This window comes from Tursiops truncatus, chromosome 12 (genome assembly GCF_011762595.2).
Source record: "Tursiops truncatus isolate mTurTru1 chromosome 12, mTurTru1.mat.Y, whole genome shotgun sequence".
Taxonomy (NCBI): domain Eukaryota; kingdom Metazoa; phylum Chordata; class Mammalia; order Artiodactyla; family Delphinidae; genus Tursiops; species Tursiops truncatus.
The window spans coordinates 36,448,584-36,475,742 of NC_047045.1; the positions used below are offsets into that span (position 1 = coordinate 36,448,584).

A 27,159-nucleotide genomic window follows, 5' to 3' on the forward strand; every position below is an offset into this window, starting at 1 on the left:
CCCCTCAGGCCTACCCTAGGACTTCAAATACATAAAGTTAGATCACTTAGTATTGTTCTACAGTTCGGTGAGACTGTGTTCATTTTTGTTTCAGTTTTTTTCTGTGGCTTAGTTTCAACTTGCTGTCTTCAAATTCAGGTCTTTTCTTTTATAGTACCTAAACTGCTATTAAACACATGCAGAGAATTTTTCGATTCAGATAGTTTATTTTTCACCTCCAGAAGAATATTTGGTTATTTTTATGTTTCCTATTTCTTTGTTCATTTATAATTCGTTAACATTTCCTAAAATCCTTTAAAAATTATTTTTATAATTGCTTTCAAAAAGTCTATGTCTGCTAATTGTACTACCTGTAATTTCTAGATCTGTTTTATTGACTAGTTTTTCTCCTGGTTATAAGTCACATTTTCCTGCTTCTTTACATATTGAGGACTTTTGGGTTTGCTATTTTTTTTTTTTTTTGGTCTTTCTTTAAACTGTTTTGAGGCAGTTAATTTGGTGGATCAGCATGGTCCATCTAAGATTTATTTTCAAACTTTGCTGGGGAAGGTCTACGGCGCTCCTGCAAAGGCATGGGTGGCCCTTCTGGGGTCTCTGCTGAATACCCTGGGTGTTCACAAGGCCTTTCTACTTTAACGGTTAGAATGTGAAGGTCTCCCAGACTTGTTAAACCTCTGGTAGTTAACAGCTTGCCAGTCGCTGCTGGTTGTTCTCAGCTTGAATCATGGAGCCTCATCCTATGCACGCACCGCTCAATGGTCAGCCTAAGATGCAGGGGAATGCCAAGAAGATTTCTGGGACCCTTAGGGGGTGGTTCCCCCTTCGGGCACTGTGCCTGCAAATTCCAGTGGCTTCAGTCTTCCTGAATTCCAATCTCTGGAGCCTTAGTTCAGTGAGACTGTAATATTCTGGGGGCTCCTCCTTGTGCCAGAGTTCAGAAAATTCCTCCAGGCAGAAAGCTGGGGCAATCATATGACATCGCTTTCATGCATCACAGTCGTATGACATCTGCAGACCAATATCTGCAAACGGACGCTCTGTCTCCTTTGGATAGTTTTCTAGCTGTTTACGGCAGGAGGGTTAGTCCAGTATCAGTTACACATCATGGCCAGAAGCAAAAACTTGTCGTTATACTTTTATTTGTTTAACTCATTTTTAATTCTTTATTGGATAATTACAATTTTAGGGTATAGTATTATGTGTGTTTAAAATACAGAGATGTAAGAATTAAGAATGTAATATAAAACTAATTAAAATATAATATTTATGATTAATAAAAAACATAACAACGATATAGTTTCTTTTGTCATATTACATAGTAGGCTATTTTTAGGGTTTTACTTACTAGCAGCATCAAGTTTTTAGGCTTGGAGGAATTAGATTTCAGCTCTTCAGAAATGCCCATCCACTTTCTATCAGCAGATTTGTTTTGGTAAACCAGCTGTCTGTCAATCGGGCTCTCTGCATTGGTAAATTCGTCACAATAGCTGTGTGTGTCTACAACATCCAATATGTTTAAGAACTTGGCAGCACACTGGATGTGAAACATCTCTTTCTCAGAACAATTATTTTAAAGCACAGAGGTAATTTGTATTTGTGAAATAGAAGTGGGATTCCAACTAAGTACAGTTTTATAAAAGATTCTAGAAAAGTCCCGTTTAATTTGGCTGTTCTTTTTTTTTTTTTTTTTTTTTTTTTTTTTTTGCAGTACGCGGGCCTCTCACTGTTGTGGCCTCTCTCGCTGCGGAGCACAGGCTCCGGACGCGCAGGCTCAGCGGCCATGACTCACGGGCCCAGCCGCTCCGCGGCATGTGGGATCTTCCCGGACCGGGGCACGAACCCGTGTCCCCTGCATCGGCAGGCGGACTCTCAACCACTGCGCCACCAGGGAAGCCCTGGCTGTTCTTTCTTGGTGACATTTTTTCTGAGTTCTGAAGTTGTCTCCTTTCCAAAAAATGAATATTTTGCTGTATGAGTTCTGGTCACAAACTACACATGACACTGAACTACTCAGGTGCACTCTCTTCATCTCTTTCCAGGCTTCTTCTAGTCTTTTCAAAGAGTGTCAAATGGTTTTGGAGAAACTGCATATACATTTATGATTTCCATGTATTATTTTCTCCATTCTCATTCTCAATGTATTTCCGAAAATTACCTATCATTACATTTTAAGTGGGTTTCTTAAAAATGAACATCTGGCTTGACGGAGTTTAAAAATTCAGTCTAAGAATCCATATTTCGTCTTTATTAATTGTTACTGCTTCCACATCTTAATTTTGAACATTCTAGTCACCTTGCTTTTCCCTTCTCCTTTTCTCTTTACACTGTATTAATATAAATTTCTTTATAAACTTTTTCCCTTCATTGACTGCACTGGGAGTTATATACTCTATTTCTAGTCTTTTATACATTTTCCTTAAGCTGTTCATATACATAGCTAATAAACCAGTGTCTAGAAATTCAGTTCCACCTCATTTTTAAACCATCCTATACTAAGAATATCATTAGCAAACTCACAATTATAACTTTATTAAATGTAATGGAAAGCAGCCTCATTAATAATACTTCATACTTTTGTTCTTTTGTCCTTTAAATAAAGACAGACTCTTTATAGCTTAGTGCTTAGAGTCATGCTACATCAATCATAAATGATAGCTAATTCAGTTGCAGTGATTCAGCCAACAGAATGATAGGGCAGTAAAACACTGCAAGAACCACACCAAACCTTCGATGACAGCTGTCTCAAGCACATCTAATGAGTTTTTCTCAGTATTTCTGCCTGCACCAAATGGTTGCAGCAGTTTATATTTAATCTAAGGCAGGAAGTCCCAAGGGACTTGCTGTTGGGATGCCAATTAAGTCAGTCTTCTTCTCTGTAACGCTCTTCATCACAACCCAGAGATATTCCATAGCCACTGGACAAATCTGCTGAACGGCAAACAACTCTGAACTTCAAATGCTCAAGGTCTCAAATTCCAAAATCATTTATAAGTCACCGTTGCCCTAAAATATATAGTTGAGAAATACACCTTTGTCCACTAAAATTTAATCAGTAACAATGTATATTCAACCACGGCCTCACATTCAGACTATTTCAAGACAATTTAAGAAATGAATTTTGGGAATCACTGGGAGGGGAAGACAAAAATAATGTTGATGATGAGGAGACTTAAATCTCAACAGAAGAAAGTGACTTTCCTGAAATCCAGATAAAAGGAAGATAGAAAAGCAGGAGAGCCAAGGGTCCCTTCAGGCCTCATGAACAGTATAAATTCCAGTTCACAAAACACTGTTTTTCTTTAAACAATAAGACATAGGCTAGAAAAACCGTGTTCTCTAGAAGCAATTAATCTCATTCAAAAGCACTAACTTTTCACAACAGGGTTGCAATAATGCTAGACTGACCAATTATGGAATTTGTAATTCTTAAATCACAGCTTCCTCTTACTTTATGTCTATATTAAACAAATCTTCCTTAAGTCAAAATGATTTTATTTCATGGAATCTCCCTTTTATGTAAATAAATATTAATTAACAAAAACAAAATTCTAAGAACTACTGTAAATAAAATATTGACATTTGCTGATTTAAGTCCATTGATTGCATTTCAAACAATACCAACAGGATGAAAGTTAAAACTCTTTACCATTCTTCCTACTGACAATTTTTTAAAAAAGTATTTCCCTTTAGACACAAATTACTTTGACAATCTAATTGTGTGAAGCCATTTGCTGAATTACATTTAGAATACTGCTTAAATATCTTTAGAAAATGTTAATTAAGGGAGACAGGAATAACATCTGCATTGATAAAAGTATCTGGAAAGAGAAAAAATTCCAATGTACAAAGAATGTGGTATTCACAGACAGGCTACATAACATTTGGAAATCTGCTGGTACTTAGCTATTCATTATCCATAACCAGATAAAAAAACAAAGCCAAAAGTCATCCTCCCTTGCTCCTGGGGTAGATGAAGTTGGAGATAAAACTGTCACAAAAGGTGGCTGGTGTTAAACAGGAGAATCTGCCGCCAGCCAGCTTTCCATCTCCTTCACCAGAGACACAATTTAACATGTGCCACCAAACACAGCCGTCCACTATCTGGGGAGTCAGAGCTGAGGCTGTTTATTCGACCAACATTTACTGAGAATCTGCTGCAGCTGAACCAGGTTCCGGAACACACAGATCAACAGGACAGGGCATTCAAGACCTTATGCTGAGGTGGGAGAGTTAGACACTCAGACACACACACGAAGTTATACTGTAAACATTCATAGTGAGAAATACAAAGAATTGACGCGAGTGCCAGAGAGGAGCATCTAACAGGGAAGCAAGTTGGGAGGAAGAGTGAGATCTGAGAAGGCTCTTCCCTGGCGGTTCAGAGGTTCACACTCCGCGCTTTCACTGCAGGGGGCGTGGGTTGGATCCCTGGTTGGGGGACTAGGATCCTGCGTGCTGTCCTGCACAGCCAAAATAAATAACTAAATTTAAAAAATTCATTTGAGAAGGCTCTTGGGAATGGATGGTCCCTAACTGATTTTTAAAAGGGAAGCAGAATTCCTCTAAAAGTGATTGCTTGACTCTTTCCATTCTTATAGCTGCTATGCTGGCGTAGGTATCTGGTTCAGAGGGCTATGTCTAACACACACTCAAGCTACGCAGACACTCATTCTCAAGTATACATCTCACCGACAAGACAGCGCGAGTAGCGGACACTGGGGTCTGCTGAAGCGCGCGCTCCCCCAGCTGCCGGGCACCGGGAGCAGGCAGCTCTCAGCTGAGCACCTTGGGGCCTTGCCCTCCCCGGTAGAGAGCCACCCCTCCCAAGGTCACACATTCTTTTTGGTTCATCCCACGTGCAATGACTGATTAATGCATAAAGGTATAAAGGCCCAGGCCCCTCACCCCTAGTTAGGAAAAGGTTGAAGGGCTAACCCAGCTCAAGAGCTCCCTGGAGGACCGGCTGAGGCCCTTGTCATGATTTCATTCAACTTGTCCCCCTTCTGCCTTCTCTCCCCAGCACAGGCGAAGGTTTTGAAAGCGCCCCCGTTGAACTTCTGGAGGCTGCTCCCCAGGGAACCTGACCTGTGACGGCAATGCAAGGCATCATGTCACCTGGTTTCTCATCCTAGCATATTTTACGCTAACTGAAGGAAACCTTTTTAAGTGGTGGTTTCTAGTTTTGAAGAGGGGCACCCAAAAACTGCTGCCATGTGCATTTACAGTTATCAAAAGGTAGGGCATAAGGTATGGGGTTATCAGACTTCATACTTTCATTAAAGAAGCCACATTAGTTGACTGAGAAATTTTACCTGTGCGTATTGTGGTATTAAGCCTCCCTGGGACAGTAATATTTACCAGGGAAACCTTTGACAGACATCATGCAAACTATTCGACTTCAACAGTGTATATATTTTATACTTTATTCTGTTAAGATTCACATGTGCTGTTCCAACACACACATGACTCAGCACGTTCAGGAATATAACCCTCACAAACCCAGAAACCATCAAACACGAAATTTAGAGATAAGAAGCAACCAGAGCAAACCTCTGGGGAATCTACTCCCAAATAATATGTTTTTATGAAATTTCTTCTGTTAATGCCTCATGTAGGTGTGACCGTGAACCATTCAGACCAGAGTCTGGGTCCAGCTGCACCGTGTTCACAAGAGGTCACTGGCTCCACCATCAGCTCATTGGAGGCTTTTTAAAAAAATATGAATGGACAAATAAGTGTGAAATAGAACATATGTTCTATGTTGACAGAACATAAATAATAAATATGTTGATAACAGTAATTTCTCTAGAGAATGGGATCTTTGTATGTTATTCTATTTATTATTTTTTTAATTTAATTTATTTATTTATTATTATGATTATTATTTTTTGGCTGCGTTGGGTCTTTGTTGCTGCACTCGGGCTTTCTCTAGTTGCGGTGAGCAGGGGCTACTCTTCATTGCAGTGTGCAGGCTTCTCATTGCGGTGGCTTCTCTTGTGGAGCACAGGCTCTAGGCTCACGGGCTTCAGGAGTTGTGGCACATGAGCTCAGTAGTTGTGGCTCACGGGCTCTAGAGCGCAGGCTCAGTAGTTGTGGCGGACAGGCTTAGTTGCCCTGCAGCATGTGGGATCTTCCCGGACCAGGGCTTGAACCCATGTCCCCTGCATTGGCAGGTGGATTCTTAACCACTGCGCCACCAGGGAAGTCCCTTGTATGTTATTTTAAACAATAAATGTATTTATTATTACTAGCATAAAAATTTTAAAGTAGATGAATCTGGCCATTTTTAGTCTCAACACTACGTAGTAAAAACAGCTGGGCTTTCCAGCTGACCTGAATAAGCTAGCTTTTCTTCATGTATCTCATATTGAGAAAATTAACAGAAGATCACTTTATTAAAGTTTTAAATTCTCAACCATTTAACTATCTAAAAAGTTGACTTTCAAAACGTTGCGACCCATAACTAATATTTACATATACATAGAATACGTGGACTTTTATCAAACTTATCCTTTTCAAAAGAAAAGCTTATAAGCTGTTTTATGCTAGAGCTACTAGACTCCATGGTTACATGGTCTTGTGTTAACTACCAAAGCTTCACGAACATGAAATTTCTTTTATATATAATTTTTTCCACTTAGAATCCAACAAGAAGAGGGTGGATAAAGTCTCTTCGTAATTTGAAAGTACATGCACTTCTTCAAATCGAGGAAACTACTTTCTTTTATATATTATGACAAAATAATTCATTGTGTGTATAAAATAGTATACTACAAAGCAGTGAGACTTAAAGTTGCCTGGGAAATTAACAAAAGGTGTGAAAATGGATTTTAATAGCTTTGAGAGTTAATCATTTTCCTCTCAGAGCAGGAAACTCTTATCAGTTTTATCTCACAGACTCTTGTGGATTCCTTTCATAATAGTTGTGAATCATGACAACATCTCTTTACTAAGTATGTTTCCAAAACATAATCTAGGAAAACTTTTAAACGTCAAACTAATCACCTACAGTGATGGCTTTTCATGGGGCTCATTATGGATTTGTAATAAAAACAGGAGACAGTGTCAGTAGCAGAAGCACGGGATAGTCTAAGCAATACGACGTGCACTGACAAACATTTCTAATAGGTAGTCCTTAAACCAGCTTTCCCAATACTGTGTGCTACTACAGCAGTGCGAGAGAAAGGACATCAACCCCAGTACTCTCTGATGTGTTGCCTGGTATGCCAGAAACAGATATACCAGAAAATTCTAGGAAAAGAAAACCCATTCAAAGTAAAAGTAGTAACGGAGGTCTCGACATGCTATAGCCACTCTTGTTTCTCATGTACCTCATTGTTTCTCTGGCACATAAGCTCGGTTATTTCAGAATCGACTGTTTCTTTTCTTTTTTCCCCCACTGAGCAGTTAAGAGGGGTAGCTGAGAAAAGTGATTGACCAGCAAATCCAACTTCTACCACAAAACCAACCCTCTCCTATCAGGAGCTGTTTTATGAATTCAGAGCAGCGCTACCCGCAGGCTTGCTCACATCCAGGTCTTTAGTTCGGCTTCCTGACTCTCTGCCTTCCCCACCAGGCTCTGAGATGTCCCTGCGTGCCCATCAGCCTGATGGAGATCCTCACTTCATGCAGTGCTGGTGAAAGAGAGGACGTGGGCCGTGAGCCTCGGACACACACAGTCCAGGGAGGAGTCCCCCTGGGACTGATATAAGGACTGCCACTCCTGTGATGAACAGAAGGAATCAGCCTCCAGGAGCCAGTGAAAAGTGCAGGACCCCCTGGGACAGCACGGTGAAGGGTCACCAATCAGAACACATGCTGGCAGCCTCAGGTTCAAGTACCGAAGTTAAGGTCAAGAGGACAACGGTGTCTTTAGAATGAAACACAAACTGAACGCGGTGGGTATTCTGTCATGGGCCCCCAAGCCTCTATGTATGACTTTAAAATGTTTATATAGGGCTTCCCTGGTGGCGCAGTGCTTGAGAGTCCGCCTGCTGATGCAGGGGTCCCGGGTTCGTGCCCTGAGCCTGTGCTCCGCAACGGGAGAGGCCACAACAGTGAGAGGCCCGCGTACTGCAAAAAAAAAAAAATTTTATATAAAATAGTTTACTACAGCCAAAACAACTTCCATCAGGGCCAGAGCCTGCCCATCTCTTCTCCTGAGTACCACCTGGCCCCGGCACAGTGGTGGACCCAAGGTAATAAGGGCTTCCAGGTATCTGGGGAGTAAACGCATGAACTGTGCTGACCAGGAAAAGGGCTGCTGAACAGTACTGCTCAAGCAGAAACCATCCAACAAGAAAGGGGCAGGTGAGGCAGAGTTTCCTGAGGAACATCTGACTTTACTATGTATGCTCTGTAAGGCAACGCTGGGTGCACCAGCGTCTGTCTACAGGGTCTTTGTGTGTGTGAACCTCAGCAGGGGAAGGGGGAGTACAGATATTTACATTCTTTTTTTTTTTTTTTTTTTTTTTTTTTTTTTTTAAAAAAAAGACACATTTATTCAGCGTCACGATCAGACTATTACATTTAGCAATCAACAGCATGGGTGCAAAAAAAAAAAAAAAATCTACATTAAAACCCTTTGTTGGAATGCTTTACACTTTCCACAGAACAGAAACTAAAATAACCTGTTATACAATTAGTCACAAATACAGTCCTCGAGTTTTTTTGCCCATACACATGAGTATTGTCTAAAACATGTCTTCTTTGTAGCAGCTAGGCCCTGCCACCACTGTGCTTGGCTGAGTTCACAAATCTGTTGTAACCTGTAGCTTCCCTGTCACTTCTCTGGCTCTCCTCTCCTGCTAAGCTTTGTTTCCTGGCAGTAATCAAAACCTTCTGCCACTGCCATAGCTACTGCTGCTGCTGGAACCACCATAGCCACCTTGGTTTCGGGGTTTGGCAAAGTATTGGCCTCCACCACCATAGGGGCCAGAACTTCTGCCTCCAAAGTTTCCTCCTTTCATGGGTCCAAAATTTGAAGACTGATTGTTGTAACTGCCAAAATCGTTGTAGCTTCCACCACCTCCAAAATTGCTTCCACTACCACCGCCAAAGCCGCCTCCGCCTCCTCCGTTGTTATAGCTGTCACTCCCGCCATAGCCACTGCCCTGGTTTCCATAACCCTGTCCACCACTTCCATAGCCTCTGCTTCCTCCAGAGTAACCAGGGCCGCCTCCTCCATAACCACCATCATTACCGAATCCATTATAGCCATCCCCACTGCCACCATATCCACCACCACCGCGGCTGCCACCAAAGCCACCTCGACCGCTGAAGTTTCCTCCACGACCAAAGTTGTCATTCCCACCAAAACCACCTCCACGACCACCACCAAAGTTTCCAGAACCACTTCGACCTCTTTGGCTGGATGAAGCACTAGCCATCTCTTGCTTAGATAGGGCTTTCCTTACTTCACAGTTGTGGCCATTCACAGTGTGGTATTTCTGAATGACAATCTTGTCTACAGAGTCATGATCATCAAAGGTTACAAAAGCAAAGCCTCTCTTTTTGCCACTGCCTCGGTCAGTCATGATTTCAATCACTTCAATTTTCCCATACTGTTCAAAATAATCTCTTAGATGATGTTCTTCAGTGTCTTCTTTAATGCCACCAACAAAAATCTTTTTCACAGTTAAGTGGGCACCAGGTCTTTGAGAATCTTCTCTTGAGACGGCCCTCTTTGGTTCCACAACTCTTCCATCCACCTTGTGTGGCCTTGCATTCATGGCCGCATCCACCTCCTCCACAGTGGCATATGTGACAAACCCGAAGCCTCTGGAGCGTTTGGTGTTTGGATCCCTCATTACCACACAATCTGTGAGCGTTCCCCACTGCTCAAAATGGCTCCTCAGACTCTCATCGGTTGTTTCAAAGCTCAAACCTCCGATGAAGAGCTTCCGCAGCTGTTCGGGCTCTTTGGGTGACTCTGACTTAGACATAACGGCAGTGGAGGGTGGGGGGGAGACGTCAACGATGCTTACTCGGCGGCGTCCACGAGCAGAAAGCCAGATATTTACATTCTGAGTGCCCACCATGAGTCAAGCATTAGGTAACGTTAATATATATGAAATATACATAAATGTGTACAAGTTCATATATAGATATATGTAATATACATAAATGTGTACACAAACACAGTTGACCCTAGAACAACTTGGGTCCACTTACACACAGATTTTTTTCCGTAGGAAATGCTACAGGTCCAGAGTTGGTTGAACCTGTGGATATGGAATAGTGGATACGGAGGAACCGCATATATAAAGGGGTGATAAGTTATAAGCACCCCTAACCCCTGCATTGTTCAAGGGTCAGCTGTACATACATATTTTAATTACTAGGGAACACAGTGAACATATAAAGATGGTTTATGCAGATATGTGATACCTATTAAGGTCAAGATTACCTTTGTACAATAAAATTAGGTTCTCAATGTAGGATTCAGCTAGATAATCACAAAGACGCTGGGCATTTTCTTCTTAATCCTTTCTCAAGGGACTTGATCCATTTTCAGAATCTACACTCTAGAGCACCCTCTGCTGGGAAAAGTGCCTCAACATGCTTGCTTTGTGGGTTTTTTATTTTTCTCCAAATGCTCTACAAGTCACCCGTGTCCCCTGCATCAGCAGGCGGACTCTCAACCACTGCGCCAACCAGGGAAGCCCTACAAGTCACTTTAAAATAGACTTTTTTTGTCCAAAAGAACCTTCTAAAACATGATTATTTCTATCCTCCCACAATCCTGCCCTCCATCTGAAACGTCAGTCTGTCTTACATAATAAGTGACATCACTGTGCCTCCAAGCCAGATGCCAGGTATGTGTTTCATGTTACCCCCAGGGGCACAGCCGCTGGAGGTGCAGGAGGGACCAAGGGCAGGAGGCCCTGGGCTGGCAGGTGAGGAGGGCAGTGGGGAACACTGCCTGCACGTCCAGGATGGAGCGACCCGTGGACGTGGCTTCCCCTGGAACAAGAGGCACCAGGAAGGTAGCTGGACTCCAGTCATCTGGAAAGGAGCCTGCTGAAAAAGGATGGAAAAGGGGGTGCCAGAGAGGCATGAACCTCAGGGGAATCCTGCTGGGAGCAGAAGCTGTGAGCGGAAGGGAGGACGAAGCAAAAGGTCAGCCAGAGAGTTTACTGTCCACACGAGGGAACGACAAAGTACACAGGTTCCCAGAATCGAGGGGATCTCACTGCAAAAGGATCACAAAGAGCTGGTACCTAGAAACCCCTCATGACCGCAAGCTGCCAGAAGACATATGCACAAACAGCTCCGGATGAGCAAAAACCCTGTTCCCCTTCTCCAACTCCTCCCCCTGCACGGCCACTGTAGAAACTAAAACACGATGAATGGCTGAGGGGAGGGAACAGGCAATCTTGTCACTGCTCAGAATGGCCACTCCCCTGCCCCCACCCCGTAAAACTTAAATTCTGACGTTTCAGTCTGACCATCCATCGGTTGCCTCCTGCCCCTTTATATTCCCTCCTTCCTGTTCCCATCCCCCAATTCTCAAGCAACCACTGATCTGCTCCGTGCCATTATAGACTACTTTGCATTTTCTAGAGTGTTATATAAATGGAATCAAATACTGTGTACTCTTTCTTTTCTAGCTTCTTTCACAGAGCATAATTACTCTGAGATTCATCCCTCTTGTTCAGTGTATCAATAGTTCATTCCCATAGTGGTGCAGCCACTATGGAAAACAGTAGGAAAGTTCCTCAGAAAAACTAAAAACAGAATTGCCTTATGATCCAGCAATCACACTCCTGGCCATATAGTCAGACAAAACTAGAATTTGAAAAGATACATGCACCCCAATGTTCATAGCAGCACTATTTACAATAGCCAAGACATGGAAGCGACCTAAATGTCTGACAGATGAATGGATAAAGATGTGGTGTATATATACAATGTAATATTATTCAACCATAACAAAGAATGAAATAATGCCATTTGCAGCTACATGGATGGACCTAGTGATTATCCTACTAAGTGAAGTCAAAAAGAGAAAGACAAATACCATATGATATCACTTATATGTGGAATCTAAAACATGACACATGAAATTTTCTACAAAACAAAAACAGATTATAGACCTAGAGAACAGACTTGTGGCTGCCAAGGGGAAGGGAGGGTAGGGGAGGAATGGATTGGGAGTTTGGGATTAGCATATGCAAACTATTATATATGTACATATAACTGAATCATTTTTGCTGTACACCAGAAAACTAACACAACATTGTAAATCAACTATACTTCAATAAAATAAACTTAAAAAAAAATAGTTCATTCCTTTTTATTGCTGACTAGTATTCCATCATAGGGATGTACCACAGTTTATTCACTCATGCACTTGTTAATGGATACTTGGGGTGTGTCCAGTTTGGGGCTATCATGAACAAAGCCACTATGACTACTCATGTCCAAGTCTAGGGAACAAACATTACCTACCCCACCTGCTAGTCCCCCACGTGCTCACGAAATCTGAGCTGGGGAGAGGGAAGAAGCAAGTGAACTGGAGAGTTGATATTTTGTTTTGAGCTGCAATGGACCTTTAGTAACAGTTCAAATACTCTAAAGTGTCCAGAAAGCTATGGGTTCTGCCGGGTGGATGTTGTCCTAGTGGGGACAACAGTGGGGAAACTAAAGCTGCTTCGTGATAGTAACTTGACGGGCGGCTCAAGGCAAGAAGGACCTGTCCATGTAGGAAGGCAGAGGAGGTATCTGTGAAGGAAGGAGAGGAGTCACGAGGAGATAGCATCTAGGATATAAAGAGAAGTCCTCGGTGAACCTGGATTGCAGCAGCCAAAAGGGAGGAGGAGGGCAGCGCACCAAAGAAATTCAGAGACATCCACTCACTCAGCCACACCCACAAAGCCCAACCCTCCAGGGCCTATGAGATGCTGTAATAAATCCTCCATCCACAGACTGAAAAAGGCGCTGAAGGAAACTTAGGTAAACAGACTTGGAGAGATGATGTGACTTGCCCAAGGTCACACAGACAGGACTAGAATTAAAATCTCCTGATTCGTGCTCCAGTACACCCCCATCACGATGGTGCTGGCCCTCCATTCAGAGACACTGTTGAGTGAGTGTATTCACGAAATACCAGATTCAAAATGACGATCCTAAAAGCCACCACTTGAAAAATAAAAGCAACAACTGCAGCACGTGCATTTGCTGTGCGGTTATGATCAGGACTACTGCTTTTCTCTAAGGTGTGGGTCACTAAATAAAGCCTGTCAGGAAACCGTCTGCTTCACTTCCAGTGAATGCCCGGAGCGCTCATTCGTACACCAGGCATGGGCGCTTCTGGTCCAGCCAGCTGACAGCCCACCAGCTTCTTGGACCCCATGGGCTTTATCACACTTCCTTGACAGGTACAAGAAACTCGTACATCACGACTTTTGGCATGACCTAGATTTTTCTGACTTGGAACTGAATCAATTTCAGGGCATACCTGAGGCTTCTGAAGGCTCAGAACTATAGCACCCGTGTTTAAGTGACAAAGTTGCTCTTCCACATAGCAAGAAGGTCCTCTCAACAGAACCTGCCCAACTAACCCTGGCCACTGGAAGGCTGATGTCTAACAAGACCCCCTAAGCAGCTGGAATACAGCTTAATGAAACCTATACCCAGTTTGTGTCTACTAAGCCTACTGGTTTGCTTACAGACTTCCTCTGCATAATTTGCTCATCAGGGCCCTGATCTAGTATAAAGTTCCTTAGGACACACTGTACACATCCCATTAGCTTTTTTTTTTTTTAACAACTTCATTTATTGCTTCTGTGCAATACAGATGCCATCTCTTCATTTACTGCCATTCTTTAAACGGTCATTCCTGCTGTTTTCGCACAACTTCTTACCTTTCGACAAGGGAGGCAGAGTGCTGGAGGTTAACAAGATACAGGCTGTGGGTCTAACATACCCAGCAGGCAGTTCCAGCCACGGACCTGCAAGTTAGTCACTTTCACAGGTACTTTACTTTGTCCATGCAATGGAATGATCACCACCCTACCACGGTTATGGTAAAGATATTAGACAAGTCACACAGAGTGAATATCTACTGAGTGAATGGTAAAAGGATCATCCAAACTATTTAAATTTGCTTTTCTTTTCAGTTGCCTAGTAGCAGAATTGAATATACATACATATATATATATATATATATATATATATATATATATATATATATATTTTTTTTTTGCGGTACGCGGGCCTCTCACTGTTGGGGCCTCTTCCGTTGCGGAGCACAGGCTCCAGACACGCAGGCTCAGCGGCCATGGCTCACAGGCCCAGCCGCTCCGCGGCACGTGGGATCTTCCTGGACCGGGGCACGAACCGGTGTCCCCTGCATCGGCAGGCGGACTCTCAACCACTGCGCCACCAGGGAAGCCCAGAATATACATATATTTTAAATGCATATACGGTATGTTTCCACTGTATTTAAAAAAACTGGCGGCTTATAGCAGCATTATTCACAATAATGCTGTGGAAACACCCCAAGTGTCCATTGACGGATGACTGGATAAACAAAATGTATATGCACACAATGGAATATTATTCAATTTTTAAAAGGAAGGGAATTCTGACACATGGTACAACATGGAAATAAACCTTGAAGATGTTATGCTAAGTGAAATAGTCACAAAAGGACAAATACTGTATAATGACATTTACATGAGGTACCTAGAACAGTCAAATACATAGAGACAGAAAGTAGAATGTGGTTACCAGGGACTGGGTGGAAGAAGGGATGCAGAGTTATCACTTAATGGGTTCAGAGCTTCAGTTTCTCAAGATGAAAAAAGTTCTGGAGACAGATGGGGGTGATGCTCGTACAATAATGTGAACGTACTTAATGCCACTGAACTCTATAAATGATTAAACTCATAAACTTTATGTTGACGATTAAAGGGATAAGTTTTACGTTAGCTATATTTTACCATGATTTTAAGAAGTAAAAAGAAAAAAAAAAACTAGCTGTTTCAAGCAAACGCTAATAAAGAGATGTGAGCAACTAGTTGCACGTGTACTCTACTGCGAAGCTTGTTTTCTTCTGGACTAATATGCTAAAGTACATCAGTTATTCCGGCACTCACTTTCAGTTGTATTTCATTTTATCGACCATATAATTTTACCTTGATTAAAACAGGTCTGCTGTAATGTTTCCCCATCAACATCTCTCCCCCCAAAAAGGTGAAAAGAAACACATGACCCAACATTACAAGATGTTTTTGGTAGCATATTTACCTCCCTAATTGCTTCACTCAGATGAAGGTAAAAATGTGTATTATTTTATAAATAAATACCTACTATCTGCAGAATGCAGAAGCCTTGGGTATGAGAAGTTGGACTAAGAAGAAAACTTAGTAGAAACAATCTACAAATAAAGTCAGAAAAGCCATTAAAAACAAATGTGAGAAAACTGACAACAGTAACTACACAAGAAACGCTTGTAGGGTGGGGAAGAAGTATGCAAAAAGGGCACAGTTTCAAACAGGCAATAATATGCAAGTCTTATAAATTCACTTTTAACAGACTGCATTAAAGTCTGGCAAACCTCTTCTATTAAGGGCCAGAAAGTAAATATTTTCAGCTTTCAGGGCCTCCTTCTGTGGCAACTAGTCAAGTCTGCTCTGGCAACTTGAAAGCGGCCACAGACAAGTAAACAAATGGGCGTGACTGTGCTCCAGCAAAACCCAATCTACAAAAGCAGGCAGCTGGCCAGACTTCGGCTGAGGGCAGTAGGCTGCCAACTGTGGTTCTAGAGAATCAAAATAAATACAAGGACAATTTGGAATAAGGTATATTAACGCACGTGGACTAAAAAACCGTGGATTCATATTCTATCCCCCACTGAATCAGACCCATGCACAGAAGTTCAAATCTAAAATACCCCTTTCTTACCAAAGTTCTAATTGTATCCCCGAGAAGGGGTAAGAGGCTCAATGGGCTTCAAAGTTTCTAGTGGATTCCTCATTCCCACTAAAATGGGATGATAGCCCACCTATATGAAAACATTCAGAATGCTTTTCTTTCTTAAAAAAAAAAATATATATATATATACATCTTAGTACCCAGAAATGAGCTAACAAGAGTCCAATTCTTTCTCTAAGCACCTCTAAGTTATTTCACAGGCGATTTGTAAGATACAGAATAAAATCTGGGACAGTAACTACAAAGACATCACTTCAACAGAGGTTGGTTATTATCAAGACCCCTAAGGAATGTATGAACCACCTATGAGATGCATAAATATCCAAAGGGTACATATTTTAATGTAAAAACAAGAGAACAAGAGGCATGAAGAGCACAGTTGTGTAAAAAAGAAAAACACACACTCTCTCTCCCCCTACATTCTCACCTGTGTATACAAAGAAAAGTTTTGGAAGGAAACTCTCCTCACCTCTGAGAATCAGGATTCCAAGTTTTGAAATGGTCATGTTTTACTTTACGTTATTTTGTACTTTTACCATTTTACCATAAGCATGTATTACTTTTAGTATTAAGATTTTTATGTTGAGATTACAGTTAAAAGATTTTTCACCTTCATTATTAAGAGTCCATTTGAGTACTGATATTTCTAACAAAAGAATATTCACTCAAAGGACTTCCACCATCTGTAAAGATCACCACATAAGAAGAATATTTATATACACAATCCAAGAGAGATGGTGTTTGTGGGTAAAATCTCACGGTAGAACGATACCTCAGCTCCACCCATCCACTTAGGCTCATCAGGAAACTCAGCACACAAAATATCTTCTGACTGATCAGTCCCCAAGACATGGTAGCAGAGCTTTTGGTGGAGATTGGTGGATGTTTCTGTGCCTAAAGGAATTAAAAACGTACACTGAAATGCAGCTGACAATTTTAAGAAAGTCTATTCCTCCCATACTGTACAATGCTAGAAATATTTAAAAATCTAAGTATCTGGTGCGGGACTGTAGGATACAAGGTTAATATACAAAAGTTAATCACTTTCCTATATACTAACAATGAACAAGTGGAATTTGAAGTTAAAAACACAGTACCATTTACGTTAGCAGCCCCCAAAATGAAATACTTAGGTATAAATCTAATAAAATATGTATAAGGTCTATAGGAGAACTACAAAACTGATGAAAGAAATCAAAGAATAACTAAATAAATGGAAAGATATACTCAATATATTATGGACAGAAATACTCAATATTGTCAGGATGACAGTTCTTTTCAACTTAGTCTACAGATGCAATGCAATCCCAATCAAAATCCCAGCAAGTTATTTTGTGGATATGGACAAACTGATCCTAAAGGTTATGTGGAGAAGCAAAAAACCCAGAAGAGCCAACACAATACTGAAGGAAGAAAACAAAGGTGGACAACTGATACTACCTGACTTCAAGATTTATTATAAATAATCAAGACAGTGTGGTGTTAGCAAAATAGACAAATGGATCAAGGGAACAGAGTAGAGAGCCCAGAAACAGACCCACATAAATACAGTCAACTGATCTTTGATAAAGGAACAAAGGCAATACGATGTAGAAAAGACAGTCTTTTCAACAAACGGTTCTGGAACAACTGGGCAACCCCATGCAAAAAACGAATCAAGACACAGACCTTATACACTTCACAAAAATTAACCCCAAATGGATCACAGACCTAAAAATGTAAATGCAATTATAAAACTCCTAGAAGATAACACAGGAGAAAATCTAGATGACCTTGGATTTGGTGATGACTTTTTAGATACAACACCGAAAGCATAACCCATGAAAGAAATAACGGATAAGCCAAACTTCATTACAATTAAACCCTTCGGCTCCACGAAAAGACACTGTCAAGAGAATGAAAAGACAAGCAAATATCTGATAAAGGACTGTTATCCAAAATATACAAAGAACTTTTAAAACTCAACAATAAGAAAATGAAGAACCCAATTAAAAACATGGGCCAGAGACCTTAACAGATCTTAACCTCACCGAAGAAGAAATACGAATGGAAAATAAGCATGTGAAAAGATGCCCCTCAGCATATGTCATCAAGGAACTGCAAATTAAAACAATGAGATACCACTACACACTTATTAGAATGGCCGAAACCCAGAACACTCAAAACACCAAATGCTGGCCAAGATGTGGAACAACAGGAACTCTCACTCATTGCTGGCGGGAATGCAAATGGTACAGCCACTTTGGAAGACAGTTTGGCAGGTTCTTACAAAACTAAACATACCGTTATGATATAGGAACTGTGCTCCTTGGTAGTATTTACCCAAATGAGTTGAAAACTGACATCCACACAAAAACCTGTACAACGGATATTAACAGCAGCTTGATTCATAATTGCCAAAACTTGGAAGCAACAAAGATGTCCTTCAGAGGTGAATGGATAAACAAACTATAGTACATCTAGGCAATGGAATATTATTTAATGCTGAAATAATGCTTTTTAGTGTTTTTATCAAGCCATAAAAACACATGGAAAAAACTTAAATGCACATCACTAAGTGAAAGAAGCCAATCTGAAAGGCTATATACTGTATGATTCCAACTACATGACATTCTGGAAAAGGCAAAGCTATAGAGACAGTAAAAAAGGTCAGTGGTTGCCAGGGGCTGGCAGGAGAGGGAAGGATGTATAGGTGGAGCACAGGATTATTAAGGCAGTGAAAACACTCTATGATACTACAATGGTAGATATGTATCGTTACGTGTTTGCCCAAACCCATGGAACGTACACCACCACGAGTGAACTCTAATGTAAACTGTGGATTTGGGGTGATTATGATGTGTCCGTGCAGGCTCATCTACTGTACCCTCTGATGGGGATGCTGATAATGGGGGAGGCCATGCATGTGTGAGGGGCAGAGGGTATATGGGAAATCTTGGTACCTTATGCTCAGTTTTGCTGTGAACCTGAAACTGCTCTAAAAGATTAAATCTATTAAAAAAAAAAGAGAGTTAAGTATCAGTTGGGTATCACCCTGGAAATAACCACATATATTTGCTGATTTTGGAGGCTGATTTTCTTCAGGACAATGAAGAAAAAAAGGAAGATAATACCATAACATTAAAAAAAAAAAGCTTAACTTGGTGATTTTCCATGGATTTTCCAGGAACACTGCTAACAGCACATAGCCAGAATTGCTTAGCCGCATTTGTAAGTCCTCCACCACACAACCTGAAAGGCTGTCGAGGTCTTCCGAACAAAAGGACAGCAAAATTACAGCTGGGAGAAGATGCTGGCTCTCTTAAATCAACCACCATTACTAATTATTACTATTTCTGCCAATGGAAATTAAGGCTAGATAATAATTTCCATGTTTTTCACAAGTTAACTTAATAACACTGTTCTCTAACAAGAAATGGCCAGTTATATACTTTTTTGGTCTCCTAGAACTTGGAAACAGCCAACACTTTCTAACTCAGCAGCACTCTTCATACAGGCAGCTAATTCAGTGTACAGAGCACAGAGGTCTTTCTTTAGCCAACATCCTTGAATAAAAAGCCTACTCTTAGCTCCTCTTGTAGCTCATTGGTGAACTAAGAAAAAGGTACTACAGTAATCTAATCCAATGCAGCAAAAGCTATTGATAAATGTAGCTGAAAGAGATGAAAAGTATTATAGCCTTATTCCCAATTCAACTGAGGGGAAAAGAGAAAAAAAGCCTATCTAAAGATGACAAAGATACAGCAATTCATGATAAGGGGACAGCATGTGCAGGAGAAAGCACTGGACTAGCCGTGCTTCCTGCCAGCTCTAGGCCCTGCAACAAGTAACTGAGACTCTGCACCCCAGCTCCAAAACTCCAGCAAAGGGATGGCAGCCCACCTGTAAAGATCAACCAAGACAACATGAAAATGCTGTACACCACATGGAAATATGGAGTAGCGTAAAGAAGATGATGTCGACAGCTTGTACCAGCAAGGTACAAGCTACAGGGCCCTTCCTGCCTGGGAAGGTGAGAGGTGAAGGAAGAAAGAGGGACCACTTGCACACAATAGGATCTTTGTGCAATTGAAGCAGAGAACAAAGGTGTGTCCTGGTAGTTAATGAGGACAAAAGCGTCAAGACAAGTGTGACCGACAGGTGACCTGTAACTTCTGAGCAGAGAAAGAGATGTGATTCCTGCAAAATTTTATCATCACTCAACATCATTAAATAAGTTGGTTTTGTTAAAAAAAAAAAAAAAATCCATCTTCTCCATGATCCCCTTGGGAGAAAGAATGCATATGTGAAGAACGGACGGCAATAAAAATGGCCCCAATTTTTCACAGTTCCCTGTATCTCTCTCCCAACCCCTTGAACAGCAGTTGGTCCTGTGACTTGCTTTGGCCCAAAGAGTGCAGTGAAGTGATGTTCCAATAGCAAGCCCAGGCATCAAAGAGGTCGTGCCTTTCAGCTCTCCCCCTTGGAATCCTGCTGAGCTGCCATGTGAACAGGCCTGGACTGGCCGGTTAGAGAATGAGAGACCACATGGAGCAGAAGTGATGCCCCAGACATGCGAAAACGTCACGCTAAGATCAGTCAACTGACCAGCAGCTCATCTCACATACATGATAGAATTCAGCTAAGCCCAGAAGAACTGCCTGGCCAACCTGAAGACTCACAGTGCAAACGAATGGTCGTTATTCTGAACCACAAAGTTTTGGCAGGAACTGTTACACAACTACGCTAACAGATACAACGTCCTTCCAGGAAACATGATTCTAGACCAAGCAACCTCTATGTGGGGTTTAGCTTCTTTCTTTAAGTCATGTGAAGTCACACTTCATTTCATGAAAAAGGTGCTTCATCCGAAGTCTCAACCTACCATCACTTTTCCCATCCTGTTGTGGGTATGCGTTGTAGAACATTCCCTTCCCATCGTGGGTCCAGGCCATACAGCTGAACTTGACTCTTTCGAGCACATCTGGAAGCTCTTTGGCACCATCGACTTTCATGAACTTGATCGTCACCCAGTCTGAGCCACTGGCACTCAGACCATAGGCAAAATATTCACCATCTTCACTGAATGCATAGCCTAAGGGACACACGAGAAACTGTCAAATGGTGAACATGGGGACACCACTCCCAGCCTTGCCCGCTGCCCACTGTGCTGTCTGACAAAGCTCTCTGTCACACATGGAAGCAGAATGTGGCGACAGGAGGAGCAGGCAACTGGCTGTGAGGAATTCTGGGGGCTCACCCAGGTCTCCCAGGAAATTGCCTTATGACCTTGGACAAGTTTCTTAACCTTTCCAGGCCTTAGTTTCTTCATCTGTAAAATGAAGTAATAGATTATATGACCACTAAGATGCTTCCATTTAAAAATTTTCTATAATTCAATAAGCAGTTGACTTAAAAGCAGAGCTCATCTGGGTTTATACTTGGAAGGAGGGGGGAAAGGAGTAAGGACACTGCTTTTAGAGTAATGACTGAATGTAACAGAACTAAACTGGAGCCGTTACATAATTTTTGGAATGGACTCCAAACTACTTGAAATCCCTCTCTACAACCTCGTTTTCTGAGCATTGCTGGCGCTCCAGGATTAATGTCCACACCATCTGACCACTAAAAGCCCAGGTAAATGAAGCCTGAGGGTTTGCAATGAAGACTCATGCAGTGCACATTCCAAAAGTGACCGTGAAAAGATAAGGAAAGCAACACCACTGATGGACTAATGCACTGTCCCCCATTCTTTGGGGCCATCACAGACAGAATGTTCTAACCACTGTGGAATGTTTCTTGACAAATATTTATATGTTTCTATTAGCTTTATGATTATAAGGAATGTGTAGTGTTTGGTACCAGATACTGACACCAGGAATTTCCTCTTATGATGTCTGTTAAACTTCACTGGGGGTTAAAAATTATCCTAAGAAACACTATTTTCACGGGTTTCCTACTATTTTACGTGGAACTTCTACTAGTGAAAAATAAGGTTAAAATTTCATAAAACCTTCTTATTAATCACTTATAATTCCTATAAAGTATCCAGGCTCAAACGTATATAAACGCAGAAAAGAGTCAAGAATGTGATGAGGAGTAAATATTCACTTTTTATGCTACATAAATTATATATAATTTTAAAATTTTCAGGAAAAATGTAAATAAAACACTTGGACTTGAAATATATGTTTAAAAAATCATATACTATCAAAAGAATCTGAATGTCTACCTATACTGTGACTTCCCTATAATATCATTTTCAGAAAACTCAAAGACTGAGACCAAGTCCCATGTCTAATTTACCTTGCCATCCATCAGGGTCCGTACATGACAAGCATTACATAAAAATGTTACTGGAATGAATTATCAGAGTGAGAGGTGAGACCCTGTTATAATGAAGTCCTCTGGATGAGTTGCAAGATAGACCCTGGTTAAAATGAAATAAACTTCTATTTAGGGTGTATTACTGCACAGAATCAGTGTATTAAATTCACTCACAACTGATCTTCATTTCCAAGACCAAATTCATGGAAGAATACTGACAATAAGCTGGCTGGCATCTTATTTCCAATACCGATTACTCTCAATACTAATGAGATTAAAGATCATCGTGTACATACACAGCCTATTGGGGGAGAGGAGGAGGAAGTGCTAAATGACTGAATGCCTTTATAAAAGGGTCTTCTCACACAGATCTGCTGGAACAGGCCTCTTTAATTCCCACCTAATCAGTTACAGGACTTCAGCGTTCCAACTGCTCAATTCTGTAGGGCTGAACCTACACTTGTGCTTTTTCTACAAAAGAGAAGATGCTACGGAGGAAATGCTGAGCCAACTTTACTAAAAACATCTAGAATACTAGCCAGAGATGATTCTCAGAGTGTACAATTTTTAAACCACAGAACCAGAGTGTAGACAACTTCCTTACCCTAGAAGTGGTGCTTATGGCACAAACCTGGGTAATCTCATGGCCCGTAGAGGAGGTTATCTCGGGGGAAGTTATTTAGGAGACACACGGCAAGTGCATACATATTTTTGCATACAGCAAAACATACTTATTCAGCTTTTAAACTTGCATCCTCTGGGGACAAGGTACCAAGTTGTCTAATTTCTACAAGACTGTGTTTTATACTTTTAATTCTAACATACTAACAATTAACTAAATTTGAAAACATCACTTTTTCCCCTCAAGGAAGCAGATTTCATAAATATTCTTTCCTGTTTTATATTTATAGTTAAAACATTCTTTGTACAACTTAAATTTCTTACAGAAGAGAATTAATTTTTTTCCAAACGTAGACAGGTCTCAGAGAAGCTACAGAAAGTGATGATGATACTTCAAGATCCCAGAAGCACTAGAAGCTAATTTAGGTCCAGCGTGAATTATTCTCTGGTCCTGCTTCATGCCATCAGAAGGAGATGTGACTGCCCATGTGTTCTGAATTTACCGTGCATAAATCAGCTTTCCTGACACTGCGTGTGCGTCTGTTCTACAATACGGTCCACACTCTGTCTGGTCTTTCAGAGCTGCGAGCGAGGGCCCCGGGACTCCCGTGGGCCTGGCTGTGTAGCCCTCACCTCGGAGCGCCACCGTGCCGTCATCGGAGAGTATGTTGGGGTCAAGGAACACTCTGGCTTCACCCTCTAAGGAATCCTGTACATATAATACTCGTTGGTTCTGCAAACCTGTATTGTAAAAATAGAAATACCTGGGGGACAGAGATGGTCTTTATTCAGCTATGGAGTTCTATTTGTGGAGAAAAACCAAATACATGCAAACAAATAGGAAAAGGAAAACAACATACAAAGGTACAACTGCAAACAGGCCGTGCCAGGGACATGGGGACTAGAGTGGAAGGTCCCACCATCTCCCTGTAGCCAGAGTTTGTTCCCTGAATTGCTTTAGGAATTCAAATAATATATTGTAATTCTACACATTAGCTAAATAAAGCCTGCTTTATTTCCTAAAGTGAAAACTGATATTCAAATAAAGCAGTAACTTTTTCTTTTCAACGGAGAAGACAGCAGATCTGCTAAGATGAAGTGCTGGTTCCCATCCCTAGCCAGGGTGCTAGGGTAGGGGGTGGGCAAACCTTTTCTGTAACGGGCAAGACTGCAAATTAATTAAGCTTTGTGCACCATACAGACTCTGATGTTACTACTCAATTCTGCAGTTGTTGTACAAAAGCAGCCGTGAATAACACACCAACAATGCGCATGGCTGTGTGCCATTTAAACTTTATTTACAAAACGGGGGGTAGACAGGGCTTGGCATGCAGATCATACTGTGCTGATCCCTATGTATGTGAAGTCTAACAAACTCTAGAGTAAATTTGTGGTAGTGGTTCCAAAGAGAGTTAAAAAGCAAACAAGAGACTTATGTTTTAAGTGGGTGTCAGAGGGCAAGGAACAAGAGAGGTGAATTAATGGGTGCTGCATCTTGGCCCATTTCCATTCCTGGATGGAAGAAATGCATATAATAAGGTCTTTTCAAGTAGTAGAAGCTAAAGAGAATTAATTTCAGAGGCAAACAAATTCCATTGCTGTCTATGAATCCTGCTATCTCACCAATTACTAGCCACGAGACAACAATCATTTCCTACGATCTAGATTTCGTCCTAGGACACATCTCTGCTAAATTTCTTGGTCCTTCTTTTAAGAAAGTGGTCAACAGACCAAAAAATATTATTCTCATATTCCAGCATAGAAATGAATTGATTTTATAATGAATTAAGTTTATAAACTGATAAGTTATTCCGCATTTGTACTGTAAAATTTAAGAACGTATTAGATCAGAAAAGTAAAAAGAAAATTAAATGAAAGCAACTTCACATACCTTTTCCCTTTCTTGAAGTGGCAACTATACTTGGGATAGTCATACAATTCAGTCATTCTCTCTTTGTATAAACCTCTGATAGGACACTGCTCAAGAAATGGCACAGTAATCTTGTTCTGGGCCTCCACAAAAGCCTGGAGAGAAAATTTAAATGAACAAAGCAAGTCAGATATAAAATTTTCCATGGGGAGTGTTATCCATTAATATGTATCAGCAAGATTCAGCAATTTTACTCCTGGGACTATATCCTAAGGAAACAAAAACACTACGTCGAAGAGATATCTGCACCGCCATGCTCACAGCAGCATTATTTACAATAGTCATGACATGGAAACAACCGAAGTGTCCACTGATGGATGAATGAGTAAAGAAAAGGTGTGGAATATATATAGACAATCAAATATTATTCAGTCATAAAAAAGTAGGAAATTCTGCCATTTGGGACAATATGGATGGACCTTGAGGACATTACATTAAGTTGAACGGAGAAAGACGACTACTGTATGATCTCACTCATATGCGGATTCTTAAAATATAGAACAAAACAAAAGCCCCAAACTCACAGAAAAATCCGATCTGTGGTTATCAGAGGCAGGGGATAAAGGGAGCAGAACTAGATGAAGGTGGTCAAAAGACACAAACTTCCAGTTATAAGATAAGTAAGTACTAGAGATGTAATGCACAACATGAGGACTATAATTAACACTGCGATAGGATATATATGAAAGTTGTTAAAAGAGAGTAAATCCTAAGAGTTCTAATCACAAGGAAAAAAATATTTTTTTTCTTTCTTTTGATATCTGTAGGAGATGACGGATGTCAACTAAACTTGTCCTGGTAATCATTTCATGATACACGTAAGTCAGATCATTATGTTCAACACCTTAAACTTATACAGTGTTGTACATCAATCATATCTCAATGAAACCTGGATAAAAAGGATTTAAAAAATGTATCAGTGAAAGCATATTTTCCCTCAATAAATAACAACAACTAATACTTCCATGGCACTAAGTATGCACCCAGCAGGTATTAACTCATTTAGGACTCATAATCCTATGCAGAAGGTTCTGTTTTAGCCCAGCTTTCTGGATGGGGAGACTGAGTCTTAGAGGTCAAAAAGGTGCCGAACACCACGCGGCTGCGAGTGGCAGAGCTGGCTTCCAAATCTACGCTCGAACCAAACACAGTATCAGCTACTCAGATCACGCACTGTCAAGACACTACACTCACGCTGTGCAAGGCTCCACGCCCCTCAGCAGCCGGTGAGCCCCAAACATCAGAGTTAAAGAAACCAAGTTAGAGATACCTAGATACTACTTTATCAACTTTTGTTTTTGGCCGCGTTGGGTCTTTGTTGCTGTGCACGGGCTTTCTCTAGTTGCGGCGAGCAGGGGCTACTCTTCGTTGCGGTGCACGGGCTTCTCATTGCGGTGGCTTCTCTTGTTGCGGAGCACGGGCCCTAGGCGCGTGGGCTTCAGTAGTTGTGGCACCCGGGCTCAGTGGTCGTGGCTCACGGGCTCTAGAGCGCAGGCTCAGTAGTTGTGGCACACGGGCCCAGTTGCTCCGCGGCATGTGGGATCTTCCTAGACTAGGGCTCGAACCCGTGTCCCTTGCATTGGTAGGCGGATTCCTAACCACTGCACTGCCGGGGAAGTCCCATATCAATTTTGTTTTTGACAATCTTTCTAAGACCTTCTACCCTTGTCAACTCCAGAGAACTTTGCTAAATGCTGAAACTAAAGAATATTTAAAACAAAATTGGAAAGTGCATTGAATAAGTATGTCAACAATAATGGTTTATAAGATGAGCAAGAGATGGCCTGCAGGCCATCAGGAGACCCTGGCAGCAAAAGCAGGGGAAGGAGCAGTTTTTACAACAGATCAGTTGTATCCAAGCGTAACCTATCTATAACTAAGCAGTTAGAAAATTTATAATACTATAATAATACTATAAAAACTTGGTTGCATAATAATTCACATCTGGCTATTAGAAATAAAACAAGAATAAATGTATCAGCTCTAAATTCAATCGAAGGTTTAATCAGATGTCTATACAAAGGTAAAACCCTTTCGATAGGAGAAAACTTCAGGAAATTAACAACTTGCTATACTTGGAACGGCAGGCAAGAATGCGTTATTATCAGAGTTCACCCAGATCTAAGGGCCGACCCCAGCTCCAAACGGTCTCTAAACGGGCTCTCCTACACAAACCACTGACCCCGCCCTGGAGAACCACGACTGTGTGCCGAGAGAAAGCTGTTCTAAAACTCGAAGTTTACAATGCTCTTGAAAACAAGTGAGAAAGAGTGTGAGGTATGAGTACAATGATGAATAACAGCTTTGCAAGAGGATCGGTTCAAGAGAAATGAAACTGTTATGGGTCACATTTCTTATTT

General features: G+C 41.2%; 2 protein-coding genes across 2 annotated transcripts in view; both read right to left on the minus strand.

Annotated features, from left to right (window-relative positions):
• PREP (prolyl endopeptidase) overlaps positions 1 to 27,159 on the minus strand; it is a 138,644-nt gene that overhangs the window by 87,726 nt on the left and 23,759 nt on the right. Inside the window, exons 3-6 of the mRNA XM_019929501.3 lie at positions 24,761 to 24,894; positions 23,503 to 23,633; positions 20,807 to 21,016; positions 16,715 to 16,836 (exon numbers count right to left, since the gene is read on the minus strand). Of these exons, the coding sequence (XP_019785060.1) occupies positions 16,715 to 16,836; positions 20,807 to 21,016; positions 23,503 to 23,633; positions 24,761 to 24,894 (597 nt within the window). The remainder of the gene's footprint in view (positions 1 to 16,714; positions 16,837 to 20,806; positions 21,017 to 23,502; positions 23,634 to 24,760; positions 24,895 to 27,159) is intronic.
• LOC117314476 (heterogeneous nuclear ribonucleoprotein A1) lies at positions 8,449 to 10,011 on the minus strand. The gene has a single exon (XM_033867586.2). It carries the CDS (start codon positions 9,942 to 9,944, stop codon positions 8,832 to 8,834), a length of 1,113 nt encoding a protein of 370 aa, XP_033723477.1. The 5' UTR covers positions 9,945 to 10,011; the 3' UTR covers positions 8,449 to 8,831.